The 27704-nt window shown below is 48.9% G+C and overlaps 7 protein-coding genes across 7 annotated transcripts; 5 read left to right on the forward strand and 2 right to left on the reverse strand.

Annotated features, from left to right (window-relative positions):
* The first annotated feature begins 1581 nt into the window (after positions 1 to 1581).
* Positions 1582 to 2211, forward strand: BJ212DRAFT_1348376 (uncharacterized protein). The gene is made up of 2 exons (XM_041335410.1): positions 1582 to 2081; positions 2139 to 2211. The coding sequence occupies exons 1-2, from the start codon at positions 1777 to 1779 to the stop codon at positions 2143 to 2145; spliced, it is 312 nt and encodes a 103-aa protein (XP_041194087.1). The 5' UTR covers positions 1582 to 1776; the 3' UTR covers positions 2146 to 2211.
* A 1241-nt stretch (positions 2212 to 3452) lies between these two features.
* On the forward strand, positions 3453 to 4700 carry BJ212DRAFT_1348383 (uncharacterized protein). The gene is made up of 5 exons (XM_041335411.1): positions 3453 to 3971; positions 4020 to 4155; positions 4206 to 4283; positions 4342 to 4427; positions 4454 to 4700. The coding sequence occupies exons 1-5, from the start codon at positions 3666 to 3668 to the stop codon at positions 4586 to 4588; spliced, it is 741 nt and encodes a 246-aa protein (XP_041194088.1). The 5' UTR covers positions 3453 to 3665; the 3' UTR covers positions 4589 to 4700.
* Positions 4701 to 10003: 5303 nt separating this feature from the next.
* BJ212DRAFT_1348401 (uncharacterized protein) lies at positions 10004 to 10639 on the forward strand. The gene is made up of 2 exons (XM_041335412.1): positions 10004 to 10524; positions 10581 to 10639. Exons 1-2 carry the CDS (start codon positions 10118 to 10120, stop codon positions 10597 to 10599), a joined length of 426 nt encoding a protein of 141 aa, XP_041194089.1. The 5' UTR covers positions 10004 to 10117; the 3' UTR covers positions 10600 to 10639.
* Positions 10640 to 11732: 1093 nt separating this feature from the next.
* BJ212DRAFT_1348406 (uncharacterized protein) lies at positions 11733 to 13497 on the forward strand. The gene is made up of 3 exons (XM_041335413.1): positions 11733 to 13039; positions 13109 to 13337; positions 13391 to 13497. The coding sequence occupies exons 1-2, from the start codon at positions 11758 to 11760 to the stop codon at positions 13240 to 13242; spliced, it is 1416 nt and encodes a 471-aa protein (XP_041194090.1). The 5' UTR covers positions 11733 to 11757; the 3' UTR covers positions 13243 to 13337; positions 13391 to 13497.
* On the reverse strand, positions 13498 to 17719 carry BJ212DRAFT_1348409 (dehydrogenase E1 and transketolase domain-containing protein 1). Its single transcript, XM_041335414.1, has 18 exons — positions 17245 to 17719; positions 16657 to 17187; positions 16444 to 16605; positions 16213 to 16394; positions 16088 to 16160; positions 15982 to 16030; positions 15771 to 15880; positions 15529 to 15719; positions 15235 to 15471; positions 15005 to 15177; positions 14861 to 14955; positions 14782 to 14810; positions 14680 to 14736; positions 14557 to 14617; positions 14405 to 14505; positions 14190 to 14354; positions 13718 to 14139; positions 13498 to 13683 (listed from the first exon to the last, which is right to left on the reverse strand). Exons 1-18 carry the CDS (start codon positions 17399 to 17401, stop codon positions 13665 to 13667), a joined length of 2814 nt encoding a protein of 937 aa, XP_041194091.1. The 5' UTR covers positions 17402 to 17719; the 3' UTR covers positions 13498 to 13664.
* Positions 17720 to 17838: 119 nt separating this feature from the next.
* Positions 17839 to 18102, forward strand: BJ212DRAFT_1348415 (uncharacterized protein; the record flags this gene model as incomplete). The annotated part of the gene is made up of 1 exon (XM_041335415.1): positions 17839 to 18102. A coding segment is annotated over one exon (264 nt), but the record flags the coding sequence as incomplete, so codon positions are not given.
* Positions 18103 to 25809: 7707 nt separating this feature from the next.
* On the reverse strand, positions 25810 to 27672 carry BJ212DRAFT_1348423 (uncharacterized protein). Its single transcript, XM_041335416.1, has 5 exons — positions 27349 to 27672; positions 27103 to 27297; positions 26879 to 27050; positions 26516 to 26829; positions 25810 to 26463 (listed from the first exon to the last, which is right to left on the reverse strand). The coding sequence occupies exons 1-5, from the start codon at positions 27586 to 27588 to the stop codon at positions 25951 to 25953; spliced, it is 1434 nt and encodes a 477-aa protein (XP_041194093.1). The 5' UTR covers positions 27589 to 27672; the 3' UTR covers positions 25810 to 25950.
* Between the last annotated feature and the right edge of the window lie 32 nt (positions 27673 to 27704).

Consider the following 27704-nt stretch of genomic DNA (forward strand, 5'->3'; position numbering starts at 1 on the left):
GGATGCGGGAACGGGGGAGCCAGTCGGTGAGCCCTTGCGGGGGCACACTTCTCACATTAACTCGGTCTCATTCTCGCCAGACGGCACTCGCATCGTCACTGGTTCTTCAGATAAGACTGTTCGGTTGTGGGATGCAGTGACAGGGAAGTCAGTCGGTAAGCCCTTACGGGGGCGCACTGGTTCAGTTAACTCGGTCTCGTTCTCGCCGGACGGCACTCGCATCGTCACTGGTTCTTGGGATAATACTATTCGGCTGTGGGATGCAGGGACTGGGGAGCCAGTTGGAAAGCCCTTGCGGGGGCACACTTCTCACGTTAACTCGGTCTCGTTCTCGCCGGACGGCACACGCATCGTCACTGGTTCTTCGGATAAGAATGTTCGGCTGTGGGATGTAGGGACAGGGGAGCCAGTCGGTGGGCCTTTGCGGGGGCACACTTCTCACGTTAACTCAGTCTCGTTCTCACCAGACGGCACTCGCATCGTCACTGGTTCTTGGGATAATACTGTTCGGCTGTGGGATGCAGGGACGCGGGAGCCAGTCGGTGAGCCCTTGCGAGGGCACACTCATTCTGTTTCGTCGGTCTCGTTCTCGCCGGACGGCACTCGCATCGTTACTGGTTCTTGGGATAACACTATTCGGCTGTGGGATGCAGGGACGGGGGAGCCAGTCGGTGAGCCCTTGCGGGGGCACACTGATTCAGTTTCGTCAGTCTCGTTCTCGCCGGACGGTACTCGCATCGTCACTGGTTCTTCGGATGAGACTGTTCGGCTGTGGGATGCAGGGACAGGGGAGCCAGTCGGTGAGCCCTTGCGGGGGCACACTCGTTCAATTTCGTCAGTCTCATTCTCGCCGGACGGCACTCGATCGTCACTGGTTCTTCAGATAAGACTGTTCGGCTGTGGGATGCAAGGACGGGGGAGCCAGTCGGTGAGCCCTTGCGGGGGCACACTGATTGGGTTAACTCGGTCTCGTTCTCGCCGGACGGCACACGCATCGTCACTGGTTCGGATGATGAGACGGTTCGGCTGTGGGATGCAGGGACAGGGAAGCCAGTCAGTAAGCCCTTGCGGGGGCACACTTCTTCAGTTTGGTCAGTCTCATTCTCGCCGGACGGCACTCGCATCGTCACTGGTTCTTCGGATAAGACTGTTCGGCTGTGGGATGCAGGGACAGGGGAGCCAGTCGGTGAGCCCTTGCGGGGGCACACTTCTTCAGTTTACTCAGTCTCGATCTCGCCGGACGGCACTCGCATCGTCACTGGTTCGGGGGATAACACTATTCGGTTGTGGGATGCAGGTACGGGGGAGCCAGTCGGTGAGCCCTTGCGGGGGCACACTCATTCAGTTTGGTCAGTCTCATTCTCGCCGGACGGCACTCGCATCGTCACTGGTTCTTCAGATAAGACTGTTCGGCTGTGGGATGCATGGACGGGGGAGCCAGTTAACGAGCCCTTGCGGGGCCACACTGATACAGTTTGGTCGGTCTCGTTCTCGCCGGACAGCACACGCATTGTCACTGGTTCTTTGGATAAGACTGTTCGGCTGTGGGATGCAGGGACAGGGGAGCCAGTCGGTGAGCCCTTGCGGGGGCACACTTCTCACATTAACTCGGTCTCATTCTCGCCGGACGGCACTCGCATCGTCACTGGTTCGAGGGATCACACTGTCCGGCTGTGGAATGTAGTGACGAGCCGGCCGTTGCAACAGTGCGCCGTGTCAGACTCGGATCCTTCAGCATTTTTAGATGAACATCGCACAATCGAGGCCACAGCTGCCATGCCATTGAATACTTGGAACAATCACCTCATTTCCTTCTCATCCAACTCCATCCATGCGCTGCGCAACCCTTCTGAGTTAACGGAGGGAGCATCCCATGACGACCGCAGTTCAACCTCCATTTTCCTGAATAGTGACAGTGGATGGGTTGTAGGACCCAAACATCGGCTGTTATTCTGGGTACCACCTGCTTCCCGACATCGATTTTATAGCCCCGGCACTTTATTAGTGATGCCCAGAGGAGGTCCTGAGCTTGATTTGAGCTGCATGGCACATGGACAACGCTGGCAAAAGTGCCGAGAGGAGTGAGTCTCTTCAATGTCCTTTCTGTTCCTCGCACTTACCACAATCTGCACTTGTAGACCTTAGTACCGAGGATGACCGCAGCAATGCATCCATTATGGAGATTTCAGATACGATTTAAATGTAACCGAGTGTACAGTGGATCATTCTTCGTATTCAATTCTATACCCAGCACCTAGTTCCAGTTTAGGGTTGTCCAAGGGAACGACTTGAGCTGACCGCATGGTACTCGTGATGTTAATGCTGATTTGTGAGAGTACGTAACCACAGGCAAGTCATGCTGATTCCATCAGAGATGTGGTTGCGCGTGCGCCGTGGATTGTGTCGAAGTGTATAGCATCGGCGCTTCCTCATAGCGGACTGAGAAGCTGAATAGAAGACAGCGTTGTTGTGGTCGTCTGTGATCGTTTAAGTTCCCGCTGCATCAAGTACATTCAACAAAGTGGGTTAAAAATAGGGTGGAACCAAATATGTAGCTAATTGCAAGTGTTCACTACAGCATGTAATCGCGATACCCATGACGAAGGCAATGGGAACAGGAGCACCATGAAAACGATGCGTGTAATGATACTGTGAACTGTGAGGTATGACAAAACAGCTGGAGGCAAAAGGGCACTGGGCAAGAGAGAGAGAGCAAGCGAACGGGGGATGAAAGTGGGGCGATACGAAGAGTAGGAGCTCACATCTTCCGGCACGATAGATGTCATTGAATTGAGGGTGATATTGGACGCAAGTGCATTAGGGTATCACATCGGGTGTCTTCGTCAAGGAGCTCTTCGATAGTGGATTTCTGGAGAGTCAACAGGAAGATCTAGTCTAACGACTACAATTGAGTTTTGTAAGTCTGCATTGAACTCGTGATACATACGTGGTATTACACGAAGCTAAGAGAAGTAGACTGCGACTCACGAAGCTGTTGAGAGGGCTTTCATAATACAGTCAACACACGCAGGCCCGGAGTCCTTGGTCGCAAATCGTAGTTATTGGGTGGTGCATATTGGCAATTTCCGTCATCCGCTTTATCCTCTCCAATGCAAAAACAAGAGGGTCGGTTTAACCGTGTCTTCGTTTCTGCTCCACAGGCATCTTGAGAGGAGCTGATAGTGACATTGTGGAGCAAGAGGGTGCGGTGGCGGCGTAGAAAGGGTTCGCGACATTAATTGATATCGCGTTAGGTGGGTGCGACGAGGGTGAGAATCAAGAGATCGATGATGGAGCTTATAAGCTGTTGATGCTCGCGAGAAAGCATCCCAGAACCGGCATACATCTGGTGTACCCTCAGCAAGGACATTGGGAAGCAAGAATCAGTTGTTTGTTCTTGTTTGTCCAGAACGAACTTCTCCATGATTGGAGTAGAACACTCGGCGAGATCACCACTGGCATCTGGAAAGGATCGAGTCCATTCTCTATGACCATTCAAAGTTATTGGTGTCAGAATCAATTTCATAGTGGCTGCCTTTGTCGACCAGGCCCTTGTGAGGATCGGATCAGCCGCCCCACAAGTAGCAAGATCACGTGATGTTTTGGTTGCAGTGAATTCTCGGCGTTCAGCAGTCAGCCAGCCTCCTATCTTCCGAGTCACTACCATGGCCCCAACTACATCATATAGATTTGATAGGACTATTCTCAAAATTATCACTACTGAAAAAAAAGGCAGGGAGGCTGCCTCAGATCCAACCAAGATTCCCCAACTGCCTAATGCTTCCCCTGAATCCAACCTCCAGGAAGCTCTCGAGAAGAACATTTCCATCAGCAAATCTGGAAGGACGCTCAAAGAAATTCTCTCTTTGTCTTGTCAAAACCTGAAATCATATACCATCGACAGAGTCAGGCCTGGTGTGTGGGGACAGTCTACGAATGTGAAGTACCATTCACAAACCAAGACCCTTGAAGTAAGTTTCAAAATATTTAAAAGTGCATAATTAATCTGGTGGGCTTAGGACCTTCAAAACGAGGTAGAGTTGATGAAGAGGCAGTTAGGGCGTTTGCAAGCCGAGCAGGAGGCCCAGCAAGCTGAGCAGGAGGCCCAAAAAGAAACCATGGCAAAATGGCAAGCCGCAAATGAAGTATTTCGAGGTGCGTTCAAATTTCTGCCTACCACTGGCAACTCTGCTGATTGTCGTCAGCGCTTGGAGAAATAGGTTGGAGTCAAATATCTGCTGAGAGGAAGTATGACCTCGTCAACACGAAAGGGATAAACAACTGTATGTTTAATATCACCACACTCAAAATGTACTTTCTAACTCGTGTTATACTAACTAGTTACAGAACTCTACTACAATTACAGGGCTTCTGATACTACTACCATGGCCACCTATCTATCAGTCGACTATCACATTCGCAGATTTGTCGATGCTGCCATAGCATTGAAAAGGGAGGTTGGGGAGATCGAGGTCATGTTGCACACCCAAAAATTAGTATGGCGTGCTTGCAGGGAGTGCTTGACAAGCTGAGTATCAGTGGCAGCCTCAGGGATCAATTGATTTCCGATGTGTATACAGAAGCATGATTGATTTCCATTGATGGTGTAGTTTATGTTCCTTGATATTCACAGTTTGTATCATACTGGTAGCAGCTTCAATGGCACGCTCAATGTCATTGAAATGGTTGGTCATAGCCCCTTTAAGCACGATTGTCGCTGTACATGTTTGAAGTTCTCTGTGGCTCTAATACCTGTCCTCACTGGGAGTGAGCTGATGGAGGATGCTAACACGGTCTCCACCAATTTCCATTATCTTAAAGAGTGTGCCAATGTAGGCGAGAGGTGTTGCATTAACAACATGAGCTACATGGCAGAGGTTCAATTTGGAGAGGACTTTGAGAATGGCGATCTTGAGAAGCAATTGAGGTAGTACTATAGGGACTAAGAGTACTATCGGTATAAACCTTGGGTAACACTCAGAGCCTGACCAATGAGATATTCTGCATTGCATCTGAGGATCGATCTTGGTCCTTGGAGTTGAAAAGTCGATGGACGATTATTGGACGTTTAGATTATTTCTTCATTCGACTCTTCCGATCGGTGTTGCAATGCTTAGCGCTTGCAGTCAGCAGGCTGCAGCGCAACACATCACTTCGAGGCGCAGTATTCGAGACTTATACTAATAATAGCCTGTTTTTTATATCATATAAACGGTGTAGGACCCTTCCTCATCCGCTACATACGTATACTGATTCTGATCGTCAAGTGCCATTCACAATGAGGAAAGGCAACTCATCAAGGAATTCGACTCAAGAAATCCGTACATCTAGCGAAGCAACAGCTCGTGGAAGCTCAGTACGTGGCTTATGAGAATCGCTCAACTCATTTCCACTCCAAATACTGACGTTGACGCATCCTTCGCCTAGCACCGACCCCATGGCAGAGTCGGTCGGTTTCTGGAGAGGGCTGAGGACGGTGCGAACAAGTTGAGGTCGGTGAGTCCACGAGCATGCGTAATGAGTGTCCTGGAGTACGACTAAGGTTGCAACAAGCGCTCGAAGGATTCCCGCAGCCGTAGCCCTGCTCCCCCAAATGTCTATCATGATGAACGTGCTTCATCGACCCCGAATACCGAAGTGAGTTCTCATCCAGTCTCTGTACACTCTCTAAATTCTGGTGGTCGCGCAGGTTCAGACTGCTTTGTGTGGTGTGGAAGTGGAGGCTGGTACCCAATTGGCAATTCAGTCTCAAGAGGCCGCAAAACGCATCCATCCATTTTTGGGACCTGCGATGACTGTGGCAGTCTATTGCCCAAGACGCACAAGTGGATCTCGATACTACTAACGGTCTCTGGGACACATATCTCAAACCCCTTAGGGTATTCGACGATGTTATCAGGAAGATCGCGGATGTATGGTCCCTCCTCTCGATCGGGACCGAACTAATCTAGTTCCACAGGTACATCCATATGCAAAGATGGCACTGGGCGTGTTATCTTGTGCAGCTAAAGTATGTTTTCTTTTATCTCTTCCTGTCTCCCACCGCTCAGCAATCATTTATGCAGATTATTCTAGCTCAAGCGGATCGCGACGCAGCGGTACTCAAACTTCTCGAGAGGTTGTGTCAAGTATACAGCTTCATAACACAAGACGAGATGCTCGGACAAATCTCGTCGACGCGCATTATCCTTGGACAGATCTCTCACCAGACCCTAGAATGTGCTCGATTTATCAAGTATTATTCAGAGACTATGAACTTTTGTGAGCGAACAAGCTGTTGTGCTTTGTACCATCTCAAGTTTCTATCGTCATCACAGGGAAGAGACTCGGAAAGGACATCGTCTCGGAAACGAACGATACGATCCAACAGTACAGTAACGTGTTGGATATGCTCATGCAAAACTTTCGGGACCAAGACGCTCGCGACGTAGCCATACACGTCCACCGTACGAGTGAGGGTTCAAACGTGCTTGCGACTGGACATATACTCATACCTCTTCAGGAGAAATACTAGATCTCAGCGGTATGACTTATGCAGCGGGAGCAGGACTAGATACCAGGAAACAATGCCTCCAAGGGACGCGCACGGAAATCCTTTCCCAGATCACGGAATGGGTCAACAGCACCGGGGATAACGTTCCACGTGTGCTGTGGCTATCTGGCCCTGCAGGCAAGGGCAAATCGGCCATCGCCCACACCATTGCTAAGTGGTTCAACGACGTGGGGGGGCTTAGTTCGTGTTACTGTTTTGACCGCCAGCGAGAAGCAGATCGTCGCCATGAAAAGATATTTTCTACGATCGCGTGCGACCTGGCTGACCGTGACCCAGAGATGAGGCGGGCATTAGCAAATGCACTTCAAACTGCGAATTCGCTCAAGAATACAGCAGATATCACCCAGCAGTGGCAGAAACTTTTGATCGAACCGCTGGAGAAGTTATCTGGGTCAACTGCGAGACCCATCGTGATCACGATCGATGCGCTTGACGAGAGCGGTGGAGTGGAGACGCGAAGAGACCTCCTCCGTATTCTAGCTGGCAAACACCAAAACCCTGCCGTTCCCAAAATCTCAGATCTCCCAGACAACTTCCGCTTTATTGTTACCTCTCGCCTGCTTGATGACATTAAAGCCGAGTTTCGTGGTGTTCAGCATATTCAACAGATGTCGATGGATGATATTCCACAAGCAATCGCAGAGCGCGACATCCGTGCTTGTGTATCCAAGGAGTTGGAAGGGATGAATTTCCAAGACAGAGAGTTCGCAGTCCTCGCTGAGAAAGCTGATGGACTTTTCGAGTGGGCGCGTCTCGCCTGCGGATACATCAAAGAGTCCCTCACGGGGCTATCTCCAACTGATTGCTTCGACGCTGTGGTATCACGCGATCCTGTTGAGAGAAGCATGCTGTTGTACAGCATGTATGACCTCATTTTAACAGATATCATACCCAGGGATACATCTACCCATGTCCACCATTCGCAGAAATCGCGTTTGACTGTGCTAGCGAGATTTCGCTCAGTGATGGGACAAATACTAGGCACAGTTGAACCCCTTCCTCTAGCTTCCCTGAACGCCATGAGGCACCATTTTCCAAAGCGAGAGGACCACTTCGATGTGGAGCTTGTGGTAAAACGCATGGGCTCCCTCCTCAGCGGCACCACCAACCCAGATTCCCCAATCCGACTGCTTCACGCATCCCTCTATGATTTCTTGACGGACAAATTATCCAGCGGAGAGTTTTTCATCGACCTGTCAAAGGCACAACGCGACCTTGCATTCGCGTCACTTCGAGTAATGGAACACGGTCTTCGGTTCAATATCTGTGATTTAAAGTCGTCGTATCTACCTAATAGCGAAGATCCTGGGCTGCAAGAACGAGTCCAAAAATGCATCCCCCCACATCTGTCATATTCCTCTCGATTTTGGACTTCGCACGTACGGACCACATCCTTCAACAAGGAGCTCGCGAAAGAAGTGCAATTGTTGTTCGACCACGAGCGGGTGTTTTTCTGGCTCGAGTTACTCGCCCTGATCAATGCGCTCAGCGGTTCAGTTGCTGCTCTCTCACTCATTCCCCAGTGGTTGAAGGTGAGTAAAATGCTACTGGGTGTTAGAGAAAGCGCTCATGCACAACCACAGGGCCATTCCGAATTCAGGGATGTCTCGTCGACTGCAATGGATGTACAAAGGTTCATTCAAGTCTTCGGCAGCACGATTTTACATAGCACACCACATCTGTATATATCAGCACTCCCATTCTCGCCTGCCAACTCTCCGTTGTCTAGGAAGCTTTGTACACAGTTTCCGAATACCCTTCGTGTGGTATCTGGACGTGATATGAACTGGCCGGCTGTTCAGACCATGCTCAGGGGGCACACTGGTTCAGTTTACTCGGTCTCGTTCTCGCCAGACGGCACTCGTATCATCACTGGTTCTTGGGATAACACTGTTTGGCTGTGGAATGCAGCGACGGGGAAGCCAGTCGGTGAGCTCTTGCGGGGGCACACTGACTCAGTCAACTCGGTATCGTACTCGCCGGACGGCACTCGTATCGTCACTGGTTCAAGAGATAAGACTGTTCGGCTGTGGAATGCCGCGACGGGGATGACAGTTGGTGAGCCCTTGCAGGGGCACACTGATTCAGTTACCTCGGTCTCGTACTCGCCGGATGGCACTCGCATCGTCACTGGTTCAGAAGATAAGACTGTTCGGTTGTGGGATGCAGTGACGGGGAAGCCAATCGGTAAACCCATGCAGGGGCACACTGATTCAGTCAACTCGGTATCGTACTCGCCGGACGGCACTCGCATCGTCACTAGTTCAAGGGATAAGACTATCCGGCTGTGGAATGCAACGACAAGGAAGCCAGTCGGTGAGCCCTTGCGGGGGCACACTGGTTTAGTTAACTCGGCCTCGTTCTCGCTGGATGGCACTCGCATCGTCACCGTTTCTTTGGACAAGACTGTTCGGCTGTGGAATGTAGCGACGAGGAAGCCAATTGGTGAGCCCATGCGGGGGCACACTGATTCTGTTACCTCTGTCTCATTCTCCCCGGATGGCACTCAGATCGTCACCGGCTCAAGAGATAACACTGTTCGGCTGTGGTGTGCAGTGACAGGAAATCCAGTCGGTGAGCCCTTGCGGGGGCATACCGATGAAGTTTACTCGGTCTCGTTCTCGCCGGACGGCACTCGCATCGCCACTGGTTCTTCGGATAAGACTGTTCGGCTGTGGGATGCAACAGCGGGGAAGCCAGTCAGCAAGGCGTCGTGGAGGCACACTAAATCAGTAATTTCTGTCTCGCTCTCGCCGGACGGCACTCGCATCGTCACCGGTTCTTTGGATATGACTGTTCGGCTTTGGGATGCAGCAACGGGGAAGCCAGTCGGTGAGCCCTTGCGGGGGCACACTGATGCAGTTACCTCGGTCTCGTACTCGCCGGATGGAACTCGCATCGTCACTGGTTCAAGAGACAAGACTATCCGGCTGTGGGATGCAGTGACAGGGATGCCAGTCGGCGAGCCCCTGCGAGGACACACTGGTTCAGTTAACTCGGTCTCGTTCTCGCCGGACGGCACTCGCATCGTCACTGGTTCGGAGGATAAGACTGTTTGGCTTTGGGATGCAGTGACAGGGAAGCCAGTCGGTAAGCCCTTGCGAGGGCACACTCATTCAGTTACCTCAGTCTCGTTTTCGCCGTACGGCACTCGCATCATCACTGGTTCAATGGATATGACTGTTCGGCTGTGGTATGTAGTGACAGGGAAGCCACTTGGTGAGCCCTTGCGGGGGCACACTGGTTCAGTTACATCAGTCTCGTTCTCGCCGGACGGCACTCGCATCGTCACTGGTTCGGAGGATAACACCGTTCGGTTGTGGTGTGCAGTGACAGGGAAGCCAGTCGGTGAACCCTTGCGGGGGCACACTGATGCAGTTACCTCGGTCCTCGTACTCGCCGGATGGAACTCGCATCGTCACTGGTTCAAGAGACAAGACTATCCGGCTGTGGGATGCAGCGATAGGGAAGCCAGTCGGTGGGCCCTTGCAGGGGCACACTGATTCGGTTACCTCGGTCTCGTTCTCGGCGGACAGCACTCGCATCGTCGCTGGTTCGGAGGACATGACTGTTCGGCTTTGGGATGCAGTGATGACGCAGCCGTCGCAACAGTGCGCCGTGTCAGATCCTTCAGCATTCTCAGATGAATATCGCACCACCACTACCATAAAATCGAACACTTTGAACAATCACTTCATTTGCTTCTCGCCAAACTCCATCCATGCGCTGTGCAATGCCTCTGAGTTGACGGAGGGAGCATCCCATGGCGACCACAGTTCGACCCCCATTTTCTTGAATGTTGACAGTGGATGGGTGGTAGGACCCGAACATCGGCTCTTATTCTGGGTACCGCCCGCTTCTCGAGACCCATTTTATAACCCTGCGACTGCGTTAGTGATACCCAGAGGATGTCCTGAGCTTGATTTGAGCCACATGGCACATGGACAACACTGGCAAAAGTGCCGAGAGGAGTAAGTTTTGACATATCCTTTCCGTTCCTCGCACTTACCAAAACCAATTCTCATAGACCTTCGTCCCAACGATGATCGCAGTAATGGACCCGTTATGGAGATTTCAGATATAATTTAGATGTGACCGAGTGTACAATGGATCATACTTCGTATTCTATTATATGCTCAGCATCCAGTCCGAGTTTAGGATTGTCCATGCTAACGACGTGAACCTATTGCAATGATGGCACCCATAATGTTAGCACTGGTTTGTAAGAGCGCGTATTAAACGACGGACAAGCTCACAATTGAAATGTCACCTATGACAAAATTACACTACTTCCTACGGCTCTCCGAGTGGGCTGTCGCTGCTCGCGGTGATCATCCGCTACGGGCTCCAACAAGCTAAGGTGAAGGACGCAAGAGAATTGATTGCCATTAGGAAGATTGTAAATGATGTTATAGGGTACTGCGCATCTGATATAAGGGAGGTAGTGAAGCAGCTTAAAAAGTTGGGTGCATTGGTGGATCTGAGAGTTGGCTAGTGACTCGTGGACCAAGTGAAGCGTTGATCGATACATACACATATGCCATCTATAGTGACCTACACCACAGAAACGTTTGATATCAAGAGGATACTATGTACACGGTAGGCAAAATCATTCTTCAGGGAATCTACTCGGAGCTTTGACTGTACAGCCTCGACTGCCTTCGCATCATTTGAAAATGTCGAATTATGTGAAATTCCCCAAAGTTATGGGTAGCAATAGTCTCCCATAGTGAAGAGGAAGACAGACGAACGGTGCCTTCTAGATGATGGAGTGGCAAGGGGCTCCAGGAAATCATTCGCCAAGTTCTGCCCAGTGCCCAACGAAAACGTCTGGAGCAAGATCAACATTCCAGGCAGCTATTGTAGATCTTCAAATGCCGTGGAAAGAATGTTTCTCTTTGGTTTCGTTCCCTTCGAATTCGGAATTCAGAGAATCCGTTCATGATTGCAATACCACTAAGCTGAATCCTGATGGTTGGAGATATCAATTGTCGCAGTAAAGGAGGGAGATATGAAGAACCAGACGACATATCCATATGGAAATGGACTTCGGGGCGTTGATGACTCTATAGAACATGTTGGAACGACACAGCTAGCTAGTAGTCGCGGTATGTGTGATTGGTTTTTCATAGGTAGAAGATAGTTGGGTCGCGGAGTTCAAATTTCTATGGCAGTTCAGCTAGGATTTCGCAGACTATGATATCATGTTTTGGTATTGTATCAGACCCAGGAGGATGCGGAGACTCTCACATCGTGTGGTAACGGTTATATTCATCTGTGCTACTGTGATCTTGCTCTGGTTAACTTCAACACCAGTCTCGGGACGCAAGAGCGCCGCCTGGACAGTCGCAGCAGAGATACTGGATACACTGGATACTGCTGTGGGTGACTATGTACGCTCTGCTGTGAACCTGTCCGTGCAAGCAGAAGAGAGCTTCTCGACCCGCCTCCTCGAGCGACGTGACGCAGCTGCTCAAGAACTCTTACAATGTTTCTCTGGCCTCTCTCAGTTTGGTTCATGCTCCTTGTCACATAGCGCTGTTGACACGACTTCCGCACCGCCTGTCGTACCATCGATAATTCCTCTGCCAGATGACACTCAGATCCACAACATATCTTGTTCTCGCAACAAGCCCATCTCGTGTCTGTGTTCTTCCCTCGCAGGAAAGAGACTGACAATGGTAGGCGGCGATCATGTATACCGTTTCCACAACCTCCTCCTCGATCACCAGAAGAAATCCGAAGGCAAACGATTTCCATGCCTCGGGAAGGAGTTCTGTACCCACCACCATCTATGCTTGCGGGCTACCCGCAACAATCCCGTCCTTAAGGAGGAGCCTATGCGCTATATCAGTTCGCCATCTGTCGAAGAGCTCGTACAAACTAGTTCATCGCTGGTCAATTACGTCTTGTCAGACACCCTTCTTACCTTTCCCGACCCTGAAGCGCCAGAGTATTCTGTCCCATACATCCATGCCTTCAGTGGCGTAAGGTCTCGCGAAACATATTGGCTAACTTCAGCGAAGAAAGCAGACGTCCTTCTACTGGGAAGGGGGTCATTTAGTGCACCACCATCGACGTACACAGGGAATTGGTCATTGCTTTTAGATTTCCCGTCTCACACGGGAAGTTATCATGCGAAGATACCTTCATTTGCTGCATCAATACCGAACCCCCTTCAGATTGTGGATGCTGCAGTACATGCGACTCTTTCGGTGTTTCTCCCTGAGATCAAACAGATGCTAAGTGCTCTCCATGTCAATGGTTGCTTGAACAGGAAAAAGAAAGTCATCTGGTTGATCAGCCAGCCGCGATTTCCTGGGAACGGCCGCGGTCATAAAAGCCTTTTCCTTCGTACATATTTCCTCCCCAATGGACAGGATGAGCCATCGCCGGGCGACTTGAAAGCAGTTCTCCTTCGCCATATTGTACAATCGACCAATGGGCGCTTAGATGATCCCTGGACGCTTTACCACAACGTTCAAGGTATGTTTTTCGGTCACACTAATCGTCATCTATAAACTCATGAAGTTATCTCTTGCATTTTGCATGTAGTTTACTTGCAAGACCGTCTCCTTCGTCAAATTCTGCCACGCTTCGGAATTCACCTCTTGCAGTTAGACAGCTTTGTTGAAGCTGGTCCGAATGTCGCTGGATTTCAGCTACAATATCGAGGTTCACACACATAATGGACGCGACTTACCTCTTTTTTTCAGGATCACGAAAAGCGATGACAATAGTAGTATATCTCCGAGTCCTCATGTATGTTGCAAACCCTCCGAATATTAGTGTTAGTTATTCTTGCATTCGCTCTTCCTATTGATGAGGATTTGGAAGTGATAAAATTTTGACCAGCGACTAGTACTCGTGTGTTAGCCAGCTCAAAGTGACAATAAACGAAATAAATGTACTCAGCAACGCAGAGTTCTGCACAAACCATCCTCATGGCATCATCAAATTTATTAATGTCTGACCGCAGCATGATGAATACACTTCTTAAAAGCTACATGGAATTGCTCAGACAATAAGAACACCGCACACCCCTGTTAAAGAACTTGGTGACTTGAAGGATTAATGAGTGTACTACAACCCAAAATGTTAAATCAATCATTCACAGCCCCTTAAAGGCGCTGTCAATGACAGCCAGCTGCTGTGCCCCAGTACAACTTCCCAGTTCCTGGCGCAGACACCGCGTCTTCCTTCCTCCCCCTATACGCCACGCCACCATTTATGCCCAATCCCTTCAATACTTCTTCAATACGCTCCTGCACATGACTCCACGCGCCCTGATTCCTAGGCTCCTCCTGCACCCATAGCACCTCCAATTGCATATTAGCATTGGCATAAGGCGCAAGCGCTTCACTGAGCGCGGCAAATGGGAACGGCGCGAGCTCTTCAACGCGTATGAGGGCGACGTGCGATTGGAGGTTGCGTGTTGCGCGCTCTTTTGTGAGGTCGTAGTAGATCTTGCCGCTGAGCAGCACGACGCGCTGGACGGCTTTGGGGTCGGTGAGAGTTGCCAGGTCCTGGAGAACGGGCTGGAACGTTGTTCCAGGACCCATGTCAGTCAGCTTCGATGATGCAGCCTGCGTGTTTAGTGTTAGCAACGCAGGAAGGGCATTAGGACGGCACGTACAGCAAGTCGAAGTAGTCCCTTGGGAGCAGCGACGATGAGTGGCTTCCTGTAGTTACGTTTGATCTGGCGGCGTAAGAGATGGAAGTATTGTGCAGGCGTGGTCGGGAACACTACGTGCATGTTTACGTTCAATTTCTCCTGGGCAACGTAGGAGTCGTCGGTGAGCTAAAAAAATGTGTTAATAGACATTCATTAAAACCAAGAAATAGATTTGCCTGCAACATCCGCTCTATACGGCAGCTAGAATGTTCAGGGCCAGCACCATCTAGACCGTGAGGGAGGAGCAGGACGATACCGCTCTGCTTCAGCCATTTAGCTGAGTTGGAAATAAGTCATGAACGGAAAACAAGCAAGCACACAGACGTACTCTCAGAACTCGCAATGAACGTGTCAATAATGATTTGTGCGCCGTTAAAGAAGTCACCAAACTGTACCATAAATGAATTTCTTTAGCTTGGAGTTTGGCAGTCGCAAGGAAATAATGACGCACTTGTGCCTCCCAGATAGGCAATAAATCAGGTCGTTCCCAAGATGCTCCATATTCAAACTACAATACTGTTAGACTGGAACTAGGAAGGGAAAAGAGTCTTACGCCAAGTACGGCCATCTCGCTGAGAGAGCCTTTGAAAAAAAATAAGACATCGTCCCGAAGAAAAAAAATTGATACTTACTATTTGCCAGTTCCAGCTTGCCCTTCGCCTCTGTAAGAGCGTGGTTCAGCGGAACAATCACGCCCTCTGTCTTCTGGTTCACCAACATCGCGTGGCTACAGATGCGTCAGCTTCCCTTATACACCAACGTAGCATTAACGGCACCGATGACTGAACGTCCCCCTGCCAACATCCTGCCCTGCGATGCGCACATCGCAGCCCTCAAGCATCAGCGAGCCAAACGCCATCGCCTCCGCACTTGCCCAGTCAACCCCTTCGCCGGTCTCAATGCTCTTGAGGCGGTTTTTCACATGCCTGTTCAACCGCGGGTGGATTTCCTGCGTCGGGCGTGGCTCGTGTCACTTCTGCTCATAGAGGGAATACACAGCACTTACGAACTCTTCAGGGACATGTACGCTGGCTTTGCCAACGTCCCTGAGCACAGCACTGCTCACGCCTGTCTCGTCTTGACGTGCTGCAGGAGATGCTGGCCAAACCATACCTTTCCACGCTCCCTCAAAGGTCACGGGAGGGGGGACATACGACGTTACATCCGTTAGCGCGGCATTCAGCGATGCTTTGTAACTGTCTCGGACAGCTCGTGCTGCTTCAACCGAGATCACACCGTCCGACTGGAACATACAGCCGTCAGCCCTCCCTTTGAAAACATAAAATGGCACCAGACATACGATGAGTTTATCCTCATACAACTTCGGGACAGAACTCCTGGTACGAATTTTTTCGTACATAAGCGGCTGCGTGAATGCTGGTTCATCAAGCTCATTGTGGCCCCAGCGGCGATAAACGATGAGATCGATTACGATGTCCTTGCGGAAGTGGTTGCGATACTTGAAGGCGATGTCGACAGCGCGAACCACATCTGTGTGTACTCAGATGGGGGTTGTGAGCAATGGTTGAGGTAGGGACGAACCTTCGGGGGAGTCTCCATTAACGTGCAGAACTGGACAATTGATCATCTTGGCAATGTCACTACAGTAAAAGGAAGAGCGGGCGGAGGAGGCGGGAGTAGTATATCCGATGCTACAACGTATGTCAGTATCAATTCGGGGAAGTATGTATAAATTGACTTGTTACTATGAGCAAAGATTAGAACAGTAATTCAAGAGAGTTGAAAGACATACTTGACGACAATGTGGACACTTCCGCCGCTTGTGAAGTGCGGAAGACCACCTGTAAATATCACGTTGAGCTGTGATAACTCGTGAGACCTGTATTGAGGCTACGAACTCAGACCAAGGGTTTCCATTACAACCCCTTGTCCTGTAAAGCTGGCATCGCCATGCAGCTGGACGCACATAACCTAGCGGCCCATGTGAGCACTTCAATCTACAAAAGATACCCCATAGCAATACCTTATCGCCAAGCATGCAGTCTTGGTTATTCTCGCCGTCAGATAGGGTCTTGAGCAACCTATATTGCTTCGCTCTGGCTTTTCCAAGTGCAACAGGGCTCACGGCCTCCAAATGGGATGGATTTGGCAGCAACGAAACTTTTATGCCATCAGCTTCGCCGTACTGCAATGTCGGGGATGCAACTTGAGTGACAGTCAGAACTCCCGCAGATATGGGATGTAAGATACGCACCAAGATGACTGAGGACATCCCCGGAAACACCCAAGGATTCGTCCACTTCACAACCGCCCTTGATTTTGTGAAAAAGGGAAGTAGGGTTGTATTCCAGGAGCCCAGTAAGCAGATTAAGGCGTCCCCTGTGAGGCATAGCAAGGATAAGCTGAGTTATGCCAGCTACATTCACATCAGCAATGATTCCCGTGAACTGAATGAAACGAAACAGACCTTTGGACGCAGCCTCGAATAGGGCGTCCAATGCGGGCAGCATGGACTCCCCGCCCTCAAGTCCATATCTCTTCAAATTCGGAAACTTGACCTGTAAGAAATTGTCCAACACCTCTGACTTGGCTAGCAGAGCATGTATGTTCTTTTGTCTATCCGCATTGATGATAGTCATGGGCTCCAAAGCGCTCTGCGACTCCAATAGCTTCGCAAACCACAGCCTCTCCGTCTTGCTCGGGAGGTCCATATATTCATACGCAATGCGGCCGACGTAGACGGAGTTGAGGAAAGAGGTGATGTTTTCAAGGGACCATTCCTGTTGACCCTCACCGGTCCAGATGATACCGTCTATATCAAATGTACGATCAGGGTCGTCGAGGCCATAACGGATGGGGTCGAGTGCGGCAACTCGCTCACGACGGAGGAGATCAAGAGGGTCGATCGACGCGGCTCTGTGACCATGCGTGCGCAGAGAGTCAGCATACCTCAGCAGGGGAGCATTGGTTGCACGGTTAGTGAGCTGGTCCGAGGTATCTGATCAGGGATTCGCGTGAGTATGTGCAGTGCTAACTACTTAGACAGCGTACGCACAGTCTGGGATGGTAAAGTCGCGTGCTTTGCGGAATCCAAACGATTCGTCATGATACTTTCTGTGCACTATGAGCACGCGGCCGCTGGAGCATCGCGTGACGCGGGCAAGAGTGTTCTGAGTCGGAAGATGGACCCGACCCGCAGAGATGGAGTTCATGGGGTAATTTCTCAGTGCCGTTAGAGACCTTGTCGAGTCTTGACAAGACAATGGCAGTGAATGCGGGGAAGAGAAGGGAAGAGACTAATAAGCTCGTAATTTTCGGTCGGAACATCATGACGATGAATATTGGCATGTATCACATATTTTTATGTTCCGGAGTCCCGACTAGTCCGATTCTTTTGATATTTATAAACATTCGAATATTGCAAGTTTTCAACGAACCAGTTTCAGTCTGCTGTTGCACTAGGTGGCCTTTGTTGGACGGAGGCCTAGTATCCGTATTGTTATGAAACGATTGAAGGTCAATGATAGTACTAGTGTAAGGAAGCTTCGCCTTCAAGCTTCGGTGCTGATACAAATTAAGCTTTAACAACCGCGACATTCGGCCGCCCTTTATTTTATTTCCTTTTCAGTCCACTTCGCAACAGACTAGAAGATTCAAATATTCACGCTTATATATTTATTTAGCCCTTCAACGATGCCATTTGTGCTTTGACATTTTTCCTCTCATACTCGCCTACATAGCTCTCGACCGTACTGGCTCTCCAGACTCCAGGACTCATTTAAGATTCTTAGTCATCATCCATCTTCATCTCTGCACTCATTGCAAGACTCAAGTCATCGACCACATACTACATATTGGATTCCCATCAATTGAACCTGCTAATAAAATTGGTCTTGATGTCGATTTCTTGTAATGAACTGATGTGGGTCTCAATTTCACTGGCTGGTTAAGTGTAGCATGCACCGCGCTTTGCAATGATTGGCCCCTTCTTAGTCTATTAGCACTGGGCAAGGTCACTGAGTCCTGACTGCAACCGGTGTGTGCAGTGCAGGTGCCCTCTCAGACAAGTGCCAAGTTGTCCTTCAAGCTTCAACATTTCAACTGCATCCAGCAAGTTTTCCACAACACTTGAACATATATCCATTCAATCTCAAATAAGTAGCTCTTACACCTTACAATTTCAATTGCTCCACAGCAAGTGGCAGATTTTGATCATTTTGTTACCCAGCTAATTGCCTTTGGACAGACTTACTACACCAAAACATCGTTTCACGACTCTATTACCTGTCCTCAAAAGATCCAAGTTGCAGCTTAGTCTTTGATTCTTGATCAGTGTCCTCAGTTATTCTGTTCCATCTCACAATCTGGATTGCAATTGTCATCATTCCCTTGTCAAGAATCAATGTCAGTCTATATCTGTCTCCTATCCCCTCTTGTTATCTGATCCCATTAACAGTTATTGGATATGTCTGAAGGAACTTGGGAAAAATTGTCCCAGGTCACTGTCAAGGGTGCTGAATATAACTCTTGTGAACGCCACCCTCATCCGAAATGTTTGGAAGGCACCTGGGTGGCCCTTCTCAACTACATCTATGGATCATTAGACAAGAAAGAAAACAATCAGATCATTTGGCTGCACAGCACAGTGGGTGTTGGAAAGTCTGCCATCACATTCATGGTAGCTGAAAGGATGAAAGGATTGAAAGTGACAGAGCAGATGCATATAGAGACGTGACTTGCAGGAACATTCTTCTTCTCTTGCAAGCATATAAAACGATGCACAACTGGTTATTTCTTTGTGATGCTTGCCTACCAGCTGGCCAGCAATTTCCCCAGCATTAGGACACATGTGAATAGAGCTATCCTTGAGAACCCTGCCCTTCTAGACCCTGACAAGCCTGTTTGCAATCAGATGGAAGGCTTGTTTCTCTGACCACTCAGGAATCTTTGAGGTAGACTATGCAAATGTGAGCCTCTGACATTTGTTATTGATGCCCTTGATGAATGCACATCTGAAACCCTCGATCAACATGCATTCAAATCTTTCAATGAAGACAAATCCGAAAGCAAGCCTGCTGAACTCATATCCCTGCTTGCTCAAGCTTTTCGCAATCCTGAACTGCCTGTAACTCACATTCTAATCACAAGTCTGTCATATCCCACAATCCAGACCCATGTTCCATCATATTCCCACGCCTTCCGAGCCTACATCCAGACCCCACTTCATATCCAACTCATTCCCAGATCCCCTTCCACTGTGTGCTCCACACCTTAGCAGGATCGACTCTGCTCCAGATTTACCCCTGAGCTCTGGACCATTGGATCTCCACTGCTAGCCTGATCCATATCCCCCTGTCCCATCCACCCTATGCACACTCCATCCAGCAAGACATCCAGACTTCACCTCATCTTGGATTCTGGACTATATCCACCTTCTCATATCCCGGTCCTGTATCTACCTTGTCTTCTGGATCCCCAGATCTCTGGACCTCCAGATATTAACTCCGGACCTATTCCCACCCTCTGTCTGATATCCTGCGCCTATCCCCATTTAGGCATCTCTGCCTTCTGGCTTTCAGTTACCTCTTGTTCCATCTTGCTGATTGATCCTTGTACAAGTCTTCATCTCCAAGTTCATTTACTTATGTTCCATCTTACTTACTAATGTGTTCCCACATGCTCATACATAGCCCTACTCCTTTGCTTACTGATCCCCTCAGATATTCTCCAGTATATAACCCCTGTAGATACTCCTGTAGTTCCTCAGTTTGAATATCATCTTAGATCCTGTTCTACTTGCCCAATCCTCTCTTGGACTTTGGTCCACCTAAGTCTGTCCTATCCATCAGGCCTAGGGATTGATTCCCTAGGCCAGAGCTCTGCCTTTCTGGCACTTACCCTCTTTTCAGACTTAGGTCCAATCCCTGTTCCTCCAACTCTACCTTAGGGTAGTCTACCTCTGTTTGTTTCTACATCAGACTCTGTCCGATGTACAGTGGCTCAAAAAACTGTCTGCATGTTTTGACATTTTTCACTATCTATGATATTGTGTGAGAATGAACAAATGGCTCAAGGACATGGTTATACCACATTGTAGTATGGCTTCAGGGCTTTCATTTGAGCCCTACACCGTGGGAATCGGTGGAGATATGGTGGAGACATAAGGCTTATAAAATGATGACTCATGTGGACAGTTTTTTGAGTGTATATTAAAACTATATAAATCATTATTTATGACACCACAAAAATCATGCCACTATTATATAAATTATGAAGTGGTGTCATTATGTTATTTTATGACTATATCTAACTATATAAACCAGAATATCTCATGTATCATAGTCATAATCACCATGAAAGCCATCTCCTCTGCTCAAAGAGATAATATTCTCTCTCTGTCTTATGCTGGCCTCTCTGCTTGCCAAATTTCCTCTAGAACTGGAGTATGCAAGTCCACTGTGGCCAAGTTTATCAAAGAAAGCCACCCAGACAAGGAAAACTCTTGTGGAGGACGTCCATCCAAGCTTACCTCTACTGACAAAAGGGCTATTATCCAACATATCACTACAGGAAAGGCTGATAATGCTGTCCAAGCCACCCATTATATCAATTCCACCATCACTACCCCTGTCTCTTCACAAACTGTGAGGAATGTTCTCAAGGCAGCTCATCTCAAGGCAGTAACAAAGAAGAAAAAGCCTCTTCTCTCCATCAAACATAGGCAGAGAAGACTAGCCTTTGCCTTAGCTCATCAACACTGGACTGTAGAGGACTGGAAGCATGAAGCATGTTATATGGTAAGATGAGACCAAAATCAATAGGATTGGGTCAGATGGGAAGGTATATGTATGGAATATGTATGGAAAAAGAAGGGAGATGGCCTAACAGACAGAGAGGTTAATGGGACTGTCAAGTTTGGAGGAGGTTCTTTAATGGTATGGGGCTGTATGGGATGGAATGGTGTGGGAATGCTTGCTGAGGTTGAGGGGAAGATGAATGCTGAGCAGTATGTGGACATTTTAAATGACCACTTGCTGCCTAGCTTAGCAGAATCAGGGATTGATGAAGAAGATATCATTTTCCAACAGGATAATGATCCCAAGCACACATCCAGAAGAGCTAAGGAATGATTTGAAGAACATAACATCAATGTTCTTGACTGGCCAGCACAGTCTCCTGATGTCAATGTCATTGAACATCTCTGGGGAACACTCAAGAAAAAGCTTCAAGCCTATGAAAACCCCCCTAAAGGAGTATGGGAGCTTTGGGAGAGAGTAGCAGTGGAATGGGGGAAGATCACAGCTGAGGATTGCCAGAAATTAATTGAGAGTATGCCTAGAAGGATAGAGGCAGTAATTAAAGCCAAGGGAGGTCACACAAAATACTAGAATACCTGGTTATTATTGTAAAATACTTGAGTCAAAAAACTGTCTACATGAGTCACCATTTTGTGAGCCTTGTATCTCCACCATATCTCCACTGATTCCCACGGTGTAGGGCTCAAATGAAAGCCCTGAAGCCATACTACAATGTGGTATAACCATGTCCTTGAGCCATTTGTTCATTCTCACACAATATCATAGATAGTGAAAAATGTCAAAACATGCGGACAGTTTTTTGAGCCACTGTAGCCCCTATTCCTTCCGGACCTCCAGGTGTCCTGTCCTTTGGACATCCCACCCTCCATACCTTTGGATGTCCTATCCTCCTGTCCTTTGTACCTCTGGACATCCCACCCTCCATACCTTTGGATGTCCTATTCTCCTGTCCTTTGTACCTCTGGACATCCTGTCCTCCTGTCCTCCTGTCCTCTGGACCTTCGGACCCTCAGACCTCCTATCCTTCCATCCTGTTTCCTGTAGAAGTATTACCTTGCAGTGGGGACTCTCCTGAGCACTTCCTGCATTCCTCCAGAACTCTCCCACGCTCCTCCAGACATTTCCCATGCTCCTCCAGAAGTCCTCTAGCACTCCACCAGAGTAGCCAGCCTCCAGAAGTCCTCTGGACTTCATTGGACCATCATCAGACCTCATATGAAATGAAGGGCACATACTTGGGTGAGAGGCACAGTGTACGAGCTGAGGCCAAGCCCCTCTGAGTCAGTCTCTCTCTCCCTTGAGCAACATGGTTCTTAATAAAGTCGCTTGGAAGGGCATATTTGTAAAGCCATGCAGAACAAAGATGTGCACCCACTGGTGGGTGAGATACCAGTGAACATTTCTAGCAAAGGTGTTGCTACTACCATCTCACTAGACAGTGCAGTTGTTGATGAAGACATCTATCATTTCTTGGAGGATTCCTTCAGAAAACTGCAGCTTCGCTACTCCACCTTCCCACAGCCAACAAATGCTCAACTTGAATGATTAGTGAACCAAGTGGGTAGACATTTCATTGTGGTAACTACAATGATGAAGTTTATCGATGACCAACACAATGATCCCTGCAACTGGCTTGAACTCATGCTTGAACTGACAAGTCAACTGCTTCCAGGAACAGAGGTGTACAGGTTATATGACCTTATTCTCTCCACATGCTCTGACCTGACATTGGCATACATGCACTTGTCTGTTGTTGCTGTCCTTGCAGATCCTCTTCTGATCTCACAAATATTGGAACTTCTTGGTCCTGGTCAGGGCAGGAACATCAAGAAAGTGCTGGTGCAGCTACAGTCTGTAATAGATCTTCCTATTGACAGCAGTCTCCCCATGAATATCCACCACTTGTCTGTTCATGACTATACCTCCCACCCCTCAAACTGCTGCCTCCACCAAGTACAATACACCACATCACCACACTCCCTACTCACACTTTCCTCTCTCAACTTGATGGTGCACAAGATTCCAGAAAGCATGGCCCTCTTGGATGCACTTTTAGAATTAAAGAAGCATAGCCAGGCTATGCAACCCCAGGATCCCCAGAATTTAAAACACTTGCTGTCCTTTGTGGTCCAACCACCAGAACCAATGCAAGTGCTTATAACTTTGTTGTGGCTTCAGGGGGATTACTGTCCAGAGTTACAGTTCTGGCTAGATACCCTGGATGGGCATGCCTGGCTGCAGACTGAAGGGGTGGAGGACTGGTTGCTGACCCAGAGGGGAGATGGAGTGGTTGCTGATTGACAGGGGAAAATAGTGGTTGCAGATCAAGGCTGGAAAATATTGGCTGCAGACAGAGACTGGGTGAGACTGGCAGCAGAGTGGTGGGCAGAAATGGTGGTTGACAACCCAGGCTGGGCGAGCTTGGTTGCAGACAGAGGCTGGGTGAGATTGGCTGCAGATGGAAGCTGGGAAAAACTGGCTGCAGACCAATGGATGGAAAGAGTGGTTGTGGACCCAGGCTGGGCAAAATTGGCTACAGACAGAGACCAAGTGAGACTGGTTGGAAACCGAGACCAGGTGATATTGGCAATGGACTTATTGCAGGGAATACTGGCTGCAGTGCGACAGGCAAGACTGGTTGCAGACCCAGGGTGCAAGAGACTGGCTGGAGACTGAGAGCAGGCAATATTGGTTGCAGACCCAGGACACCATAGACTGGCTGGAGATTGAAAGCAGGCAAAACTGGTTGCAGACCCAGGGCGCAAGGGACTGGCTGGAGACAGAGAGTGGGCAGGACTGGTTGCAGACCCAGGGCACACGAGGCTGGCTACAGAAGCAGGATGGGTGAGATTGACTACAGACACCATGTGGTCAAGCATGGTGGTTGACCACCATCTGGGTGACCATGGAAGAATTTTCAAGTACTTCTGACACAATCAGAGAGTATGTTATCTCTCCAGAATTGTCTTGGCATCCATCTTTCCAGGCAATCCAGCAGTTCAGTGCCTTGCCAGATTACTTGATGTTTCTGGTGTTTCTGGCATTTAGGCAACAGGCTCATTCTACCACAACATTACCAGACACTGCAATCATTTATGCTATGAAAGCCCTTTCGATTTTCGCAGATGAAGCACAGAAACGAAGCTGATCGGCCTCAGGCGCCCTCAACTATGCATGTCAAAATTGGGCCATTCATCTATTGTGAGCTCCGAAACCATGGGATCAGAGGCTCGCCCATACATTTCAGTCTTTCTGGAATTGCAATCTTCTTTCCTGGCTCGAAAGGCAGTGGTGCTTGAAGGATTTGCTGTCTTGTCTCACCATTCTGTCTGAAGGCGAGAAACTTGCAAAGGTGCTCATGCCCCCAGTGATTTTCTAGACTCACGACTGACCTGCTACAGGAACATCTCCTCCGAGCTCCTGGATCACCTCGGTAACCAGTCTGAAGTTACTGGTTTTATGGCACACGTCATACTAATACTGTGTTGTTATCACACCTTGATTTCTTGCTGTCAGTACAATGTTCATGTGTTTATGGTACCGTGTGATGCATAATTTGTTTTCGCCATCTCCTCTGACTTGAAAGAAACCCTACGTTCTGTAATCCTCGTATGATCGTTTTACCTGGCAGAGCGTGTCAACAAACTCGACTACATATATCATCCCAGTGTATGAATCACTAACGATCGGTTGAAGACTCAAGAGAGCTTACTCGGTATTCAAGGCCACCGACACTTGTCAAAAGAACGTTCAGGCCATACTTTTGGATCCCGGCCAAATTTTCAAACACTTAGTACACTTTACATCATATCACGATGTAGTTGGTCAACTAGCCCATTTACTCAACTGGCACACAAGGCCTGAGTATTTGGTCACTGCGGAGTGTTCATCCGTCGTGAGAGTGAGAGTGCGAGGAAATCAACTGGGCAGCTTGTCTCATCATACACGCTTGACTCCTTACATATAGGCATCCAAACAATATTGATAAGGGTAGTTGCGATGTTCGTGTGGAATTCCGGGTCTGGCCACCTACGGGAAGGAAGATGAGAGGCAGTGTCCGAATTCAAGGCTGGCTGCAGGGACCGGGAATGGACTTGATTGAGATAGTCGAGCAGCATGGAAGTGTCCGCATTTGCCTGACATGGACTCCAGATCGCTGCCTGTCAATCAAGGATCGCGATTACGACATGAAGACATTTTATAATGGTTTTGCGGGAAGGAAGTGGACGGTGTCGATCGATAGACAGCAGCCTGCGGATAATATAGACCGCGAGAAGTTGCAGAAACAAGTGACGGCGGTGGTTTTTCCTCCTTGTACCATGGCAGTGGCGCTTCGCAAAGGCCATGCAAGAGAGGATGTAAGAACCATCCAAGAGTATCGTGAGGTAGGTCGTCGAGATTGACATATGGGCCAAGCGTGTTGATGATGTCCTTTCCTTCGGGCATCCTAATAAACCATGAGCCGCCAACGGCGTGGAACCATTGCTGAAGCATAGTGAGCACAAAGTACAAGGTGACGTCATAGCTACAGTGCACATCCACACGAAGTGTTGCTACATCTTCAATGCCGACATGGCTCAAGATGGGCGGAAACCATTTATTGCTGGTGTAGGCAGTGAAATACAGAGAATTCAATGCTTTCGCATATACCAAGACCGAAGGAGATGGAGAGGGACGTTTTGAACTAGCCTGAAAAGCCCACGATCTGAGACCAAGTAACACAAAATGCATGTTTATATGGTCGATGCTAGGATAGGAATGGTATAGACGCATCGCAAACACTATATTTGCGTGCATTTATACCATTCCTACCCTCCATTTCCTTCTATTGCCCAGACTCGAGAAAAAAACACATCAGTATCCCACATTAAGAAGGGTACGAAATGGGAACATCGAAAAGCTGAAAACACTGTAGACAGGTCGTTTCTCATAACAGACAGATATCAAGATCCCTGAGCGCCACCTCTATGCGATCTTACCCAAGAGTCTACCTTGCTCTTGTCCCCAACGAGTCCGTGCTCGGCCTTCAAATGCCGACGAAGATCATACGCACGAGTTAAGATGTGATCACAGTGCGCTGAGGAATCAGAAAGCGGAGTTTCTGGAGGCAATAGCAGTAGATCCTCGACGTTGGGGTATGGACACCGTATAGTTTTTGATGTTGGCATGCGAGTGCGGAGGGAGTAAGCATGTCCGGTGATGCGATCGATGCTCAAGTGCGCTGCCGAGTCTGCCGGTTCGTTATCGGGACAATCAGTATCAGTGTCTGTGGATGTGGCACTGTCTGACTCGGACGGATCTGTAACAGATTGATCGCTCCGTGTGCTATGGATCTTGGCCAGATGCCTTTCGAGGAGTTTTTTATAGCCAAAGGCACTGGAGCAATGTTGATGTGGGCAAACATGATTTCTGTGGCCCAGATGAATCACATTGTTGTGCGTCGTGAGGGCTTTCATCTGTGCATGGCGTTAAAATTGACTGAAAAGAAAGATCCATCGACGATCGCACAGATTTGAATTCTTTCCCGCATTTGTCGCATTTCCAGTCTCTGCCCACTTCTCCACCACGTCTACGTTTGCGAGGCAAGTCTGATGGTCCTACGTCTGCTAGAGTGGCTTCTAACTCTTCTTGTTCATGTAGTTTCTGATGAGCGCGCAGATTGTGTTGGGAAGCGAAGGTTCGTCCATTGCATGAGGGATGCATACATGTCGGAGGGTGGGCCTCGCGTATATGAGCCTGGAGGGACGTCCATGTCGGGTAATATGTAGGGTCAGTGTTAGATGAAGGTAAGCAGTGTGGGTGTGCACACGTATAACGTTTATCTGAACGAATGATGAATCATCATGCGCACGGACGTGAAGGTGTACGAACCGTCATGTGTCTTGACGTGACCTTTTAGCTTTTGGTTCGTATCGAACGATTTGGTGCACCCTGAGTGTGTGCACATGTAAGGTTTTGTACCTGGGGGTGCGTGCGCTTGGCAGGTGTGAGATCGTAGCTGATGGTGCTTGGAAAACGCCTCTTCGCAGCCCTCTATCGTACACTGAGAAGACTAAATTAGTGTGGATGACTTGGATAGTGGAGATAGCACATACAGCATACGGTTTATCCCCGCTGTGCATATTCTCATGGACATGGAGGTGCTGGAGGGTCCAGAACCGTTTCTGACAGGTTGCTGATTCCGTACACACATAAGGGCGTTCTGACTCGGGAAGATGGCTTTTTGCATGTGCTTGAAGATGGGATTCACGCAGATAAGACTTTTGACAAGTCGTGCAGACGTAGGGACGCTGTTTGAGTTGATTAGCACATAGTGGGCGTAAAAAAAATCCCCACGTCACCTCTCCTGTATGGGACCTTATGTGCTCTGCTAACCTGCAAGCTTTTGAGTAGGACTTTGTGCATCCAGAATACGTGCAAGGATGACGGGCTTTCTTTGAGGAAGGCTCTGGGGTATCGTAGACGGCGAGATTCGCAGTTGAAGTCGATGGTTCGGGTTGTGGACTCGCAGAAATGTGTAGAACATATCTAGTAGCCTTGCGTTTCCCAAGGACTGTCGTCGATGACAACGCGAGCGACATACTGATCGGCCCGAGCGCTGTCTACTTATAAATTATGGAAGTGGAGCAGAAGCAAGCTTGAATTTATATTTTTACCGATCGGGGTTTGCGTGTGCTTAACTAGTACTTGTTCCCGC

This window comes from Suillus subaureus (assembly GCF_016647635.1).
Source record: "Suillus subaureus strain MN1 chromosome Unknown BJ212scaffold_12, whole genome shotgun sequence".
Classification (NCBI taxonomy): Eukaryota; Fungi; Basidiomycota; class Agaricomycetes; order Boletales; family Suillaceae; genus Suillus; species Suillus subaureus.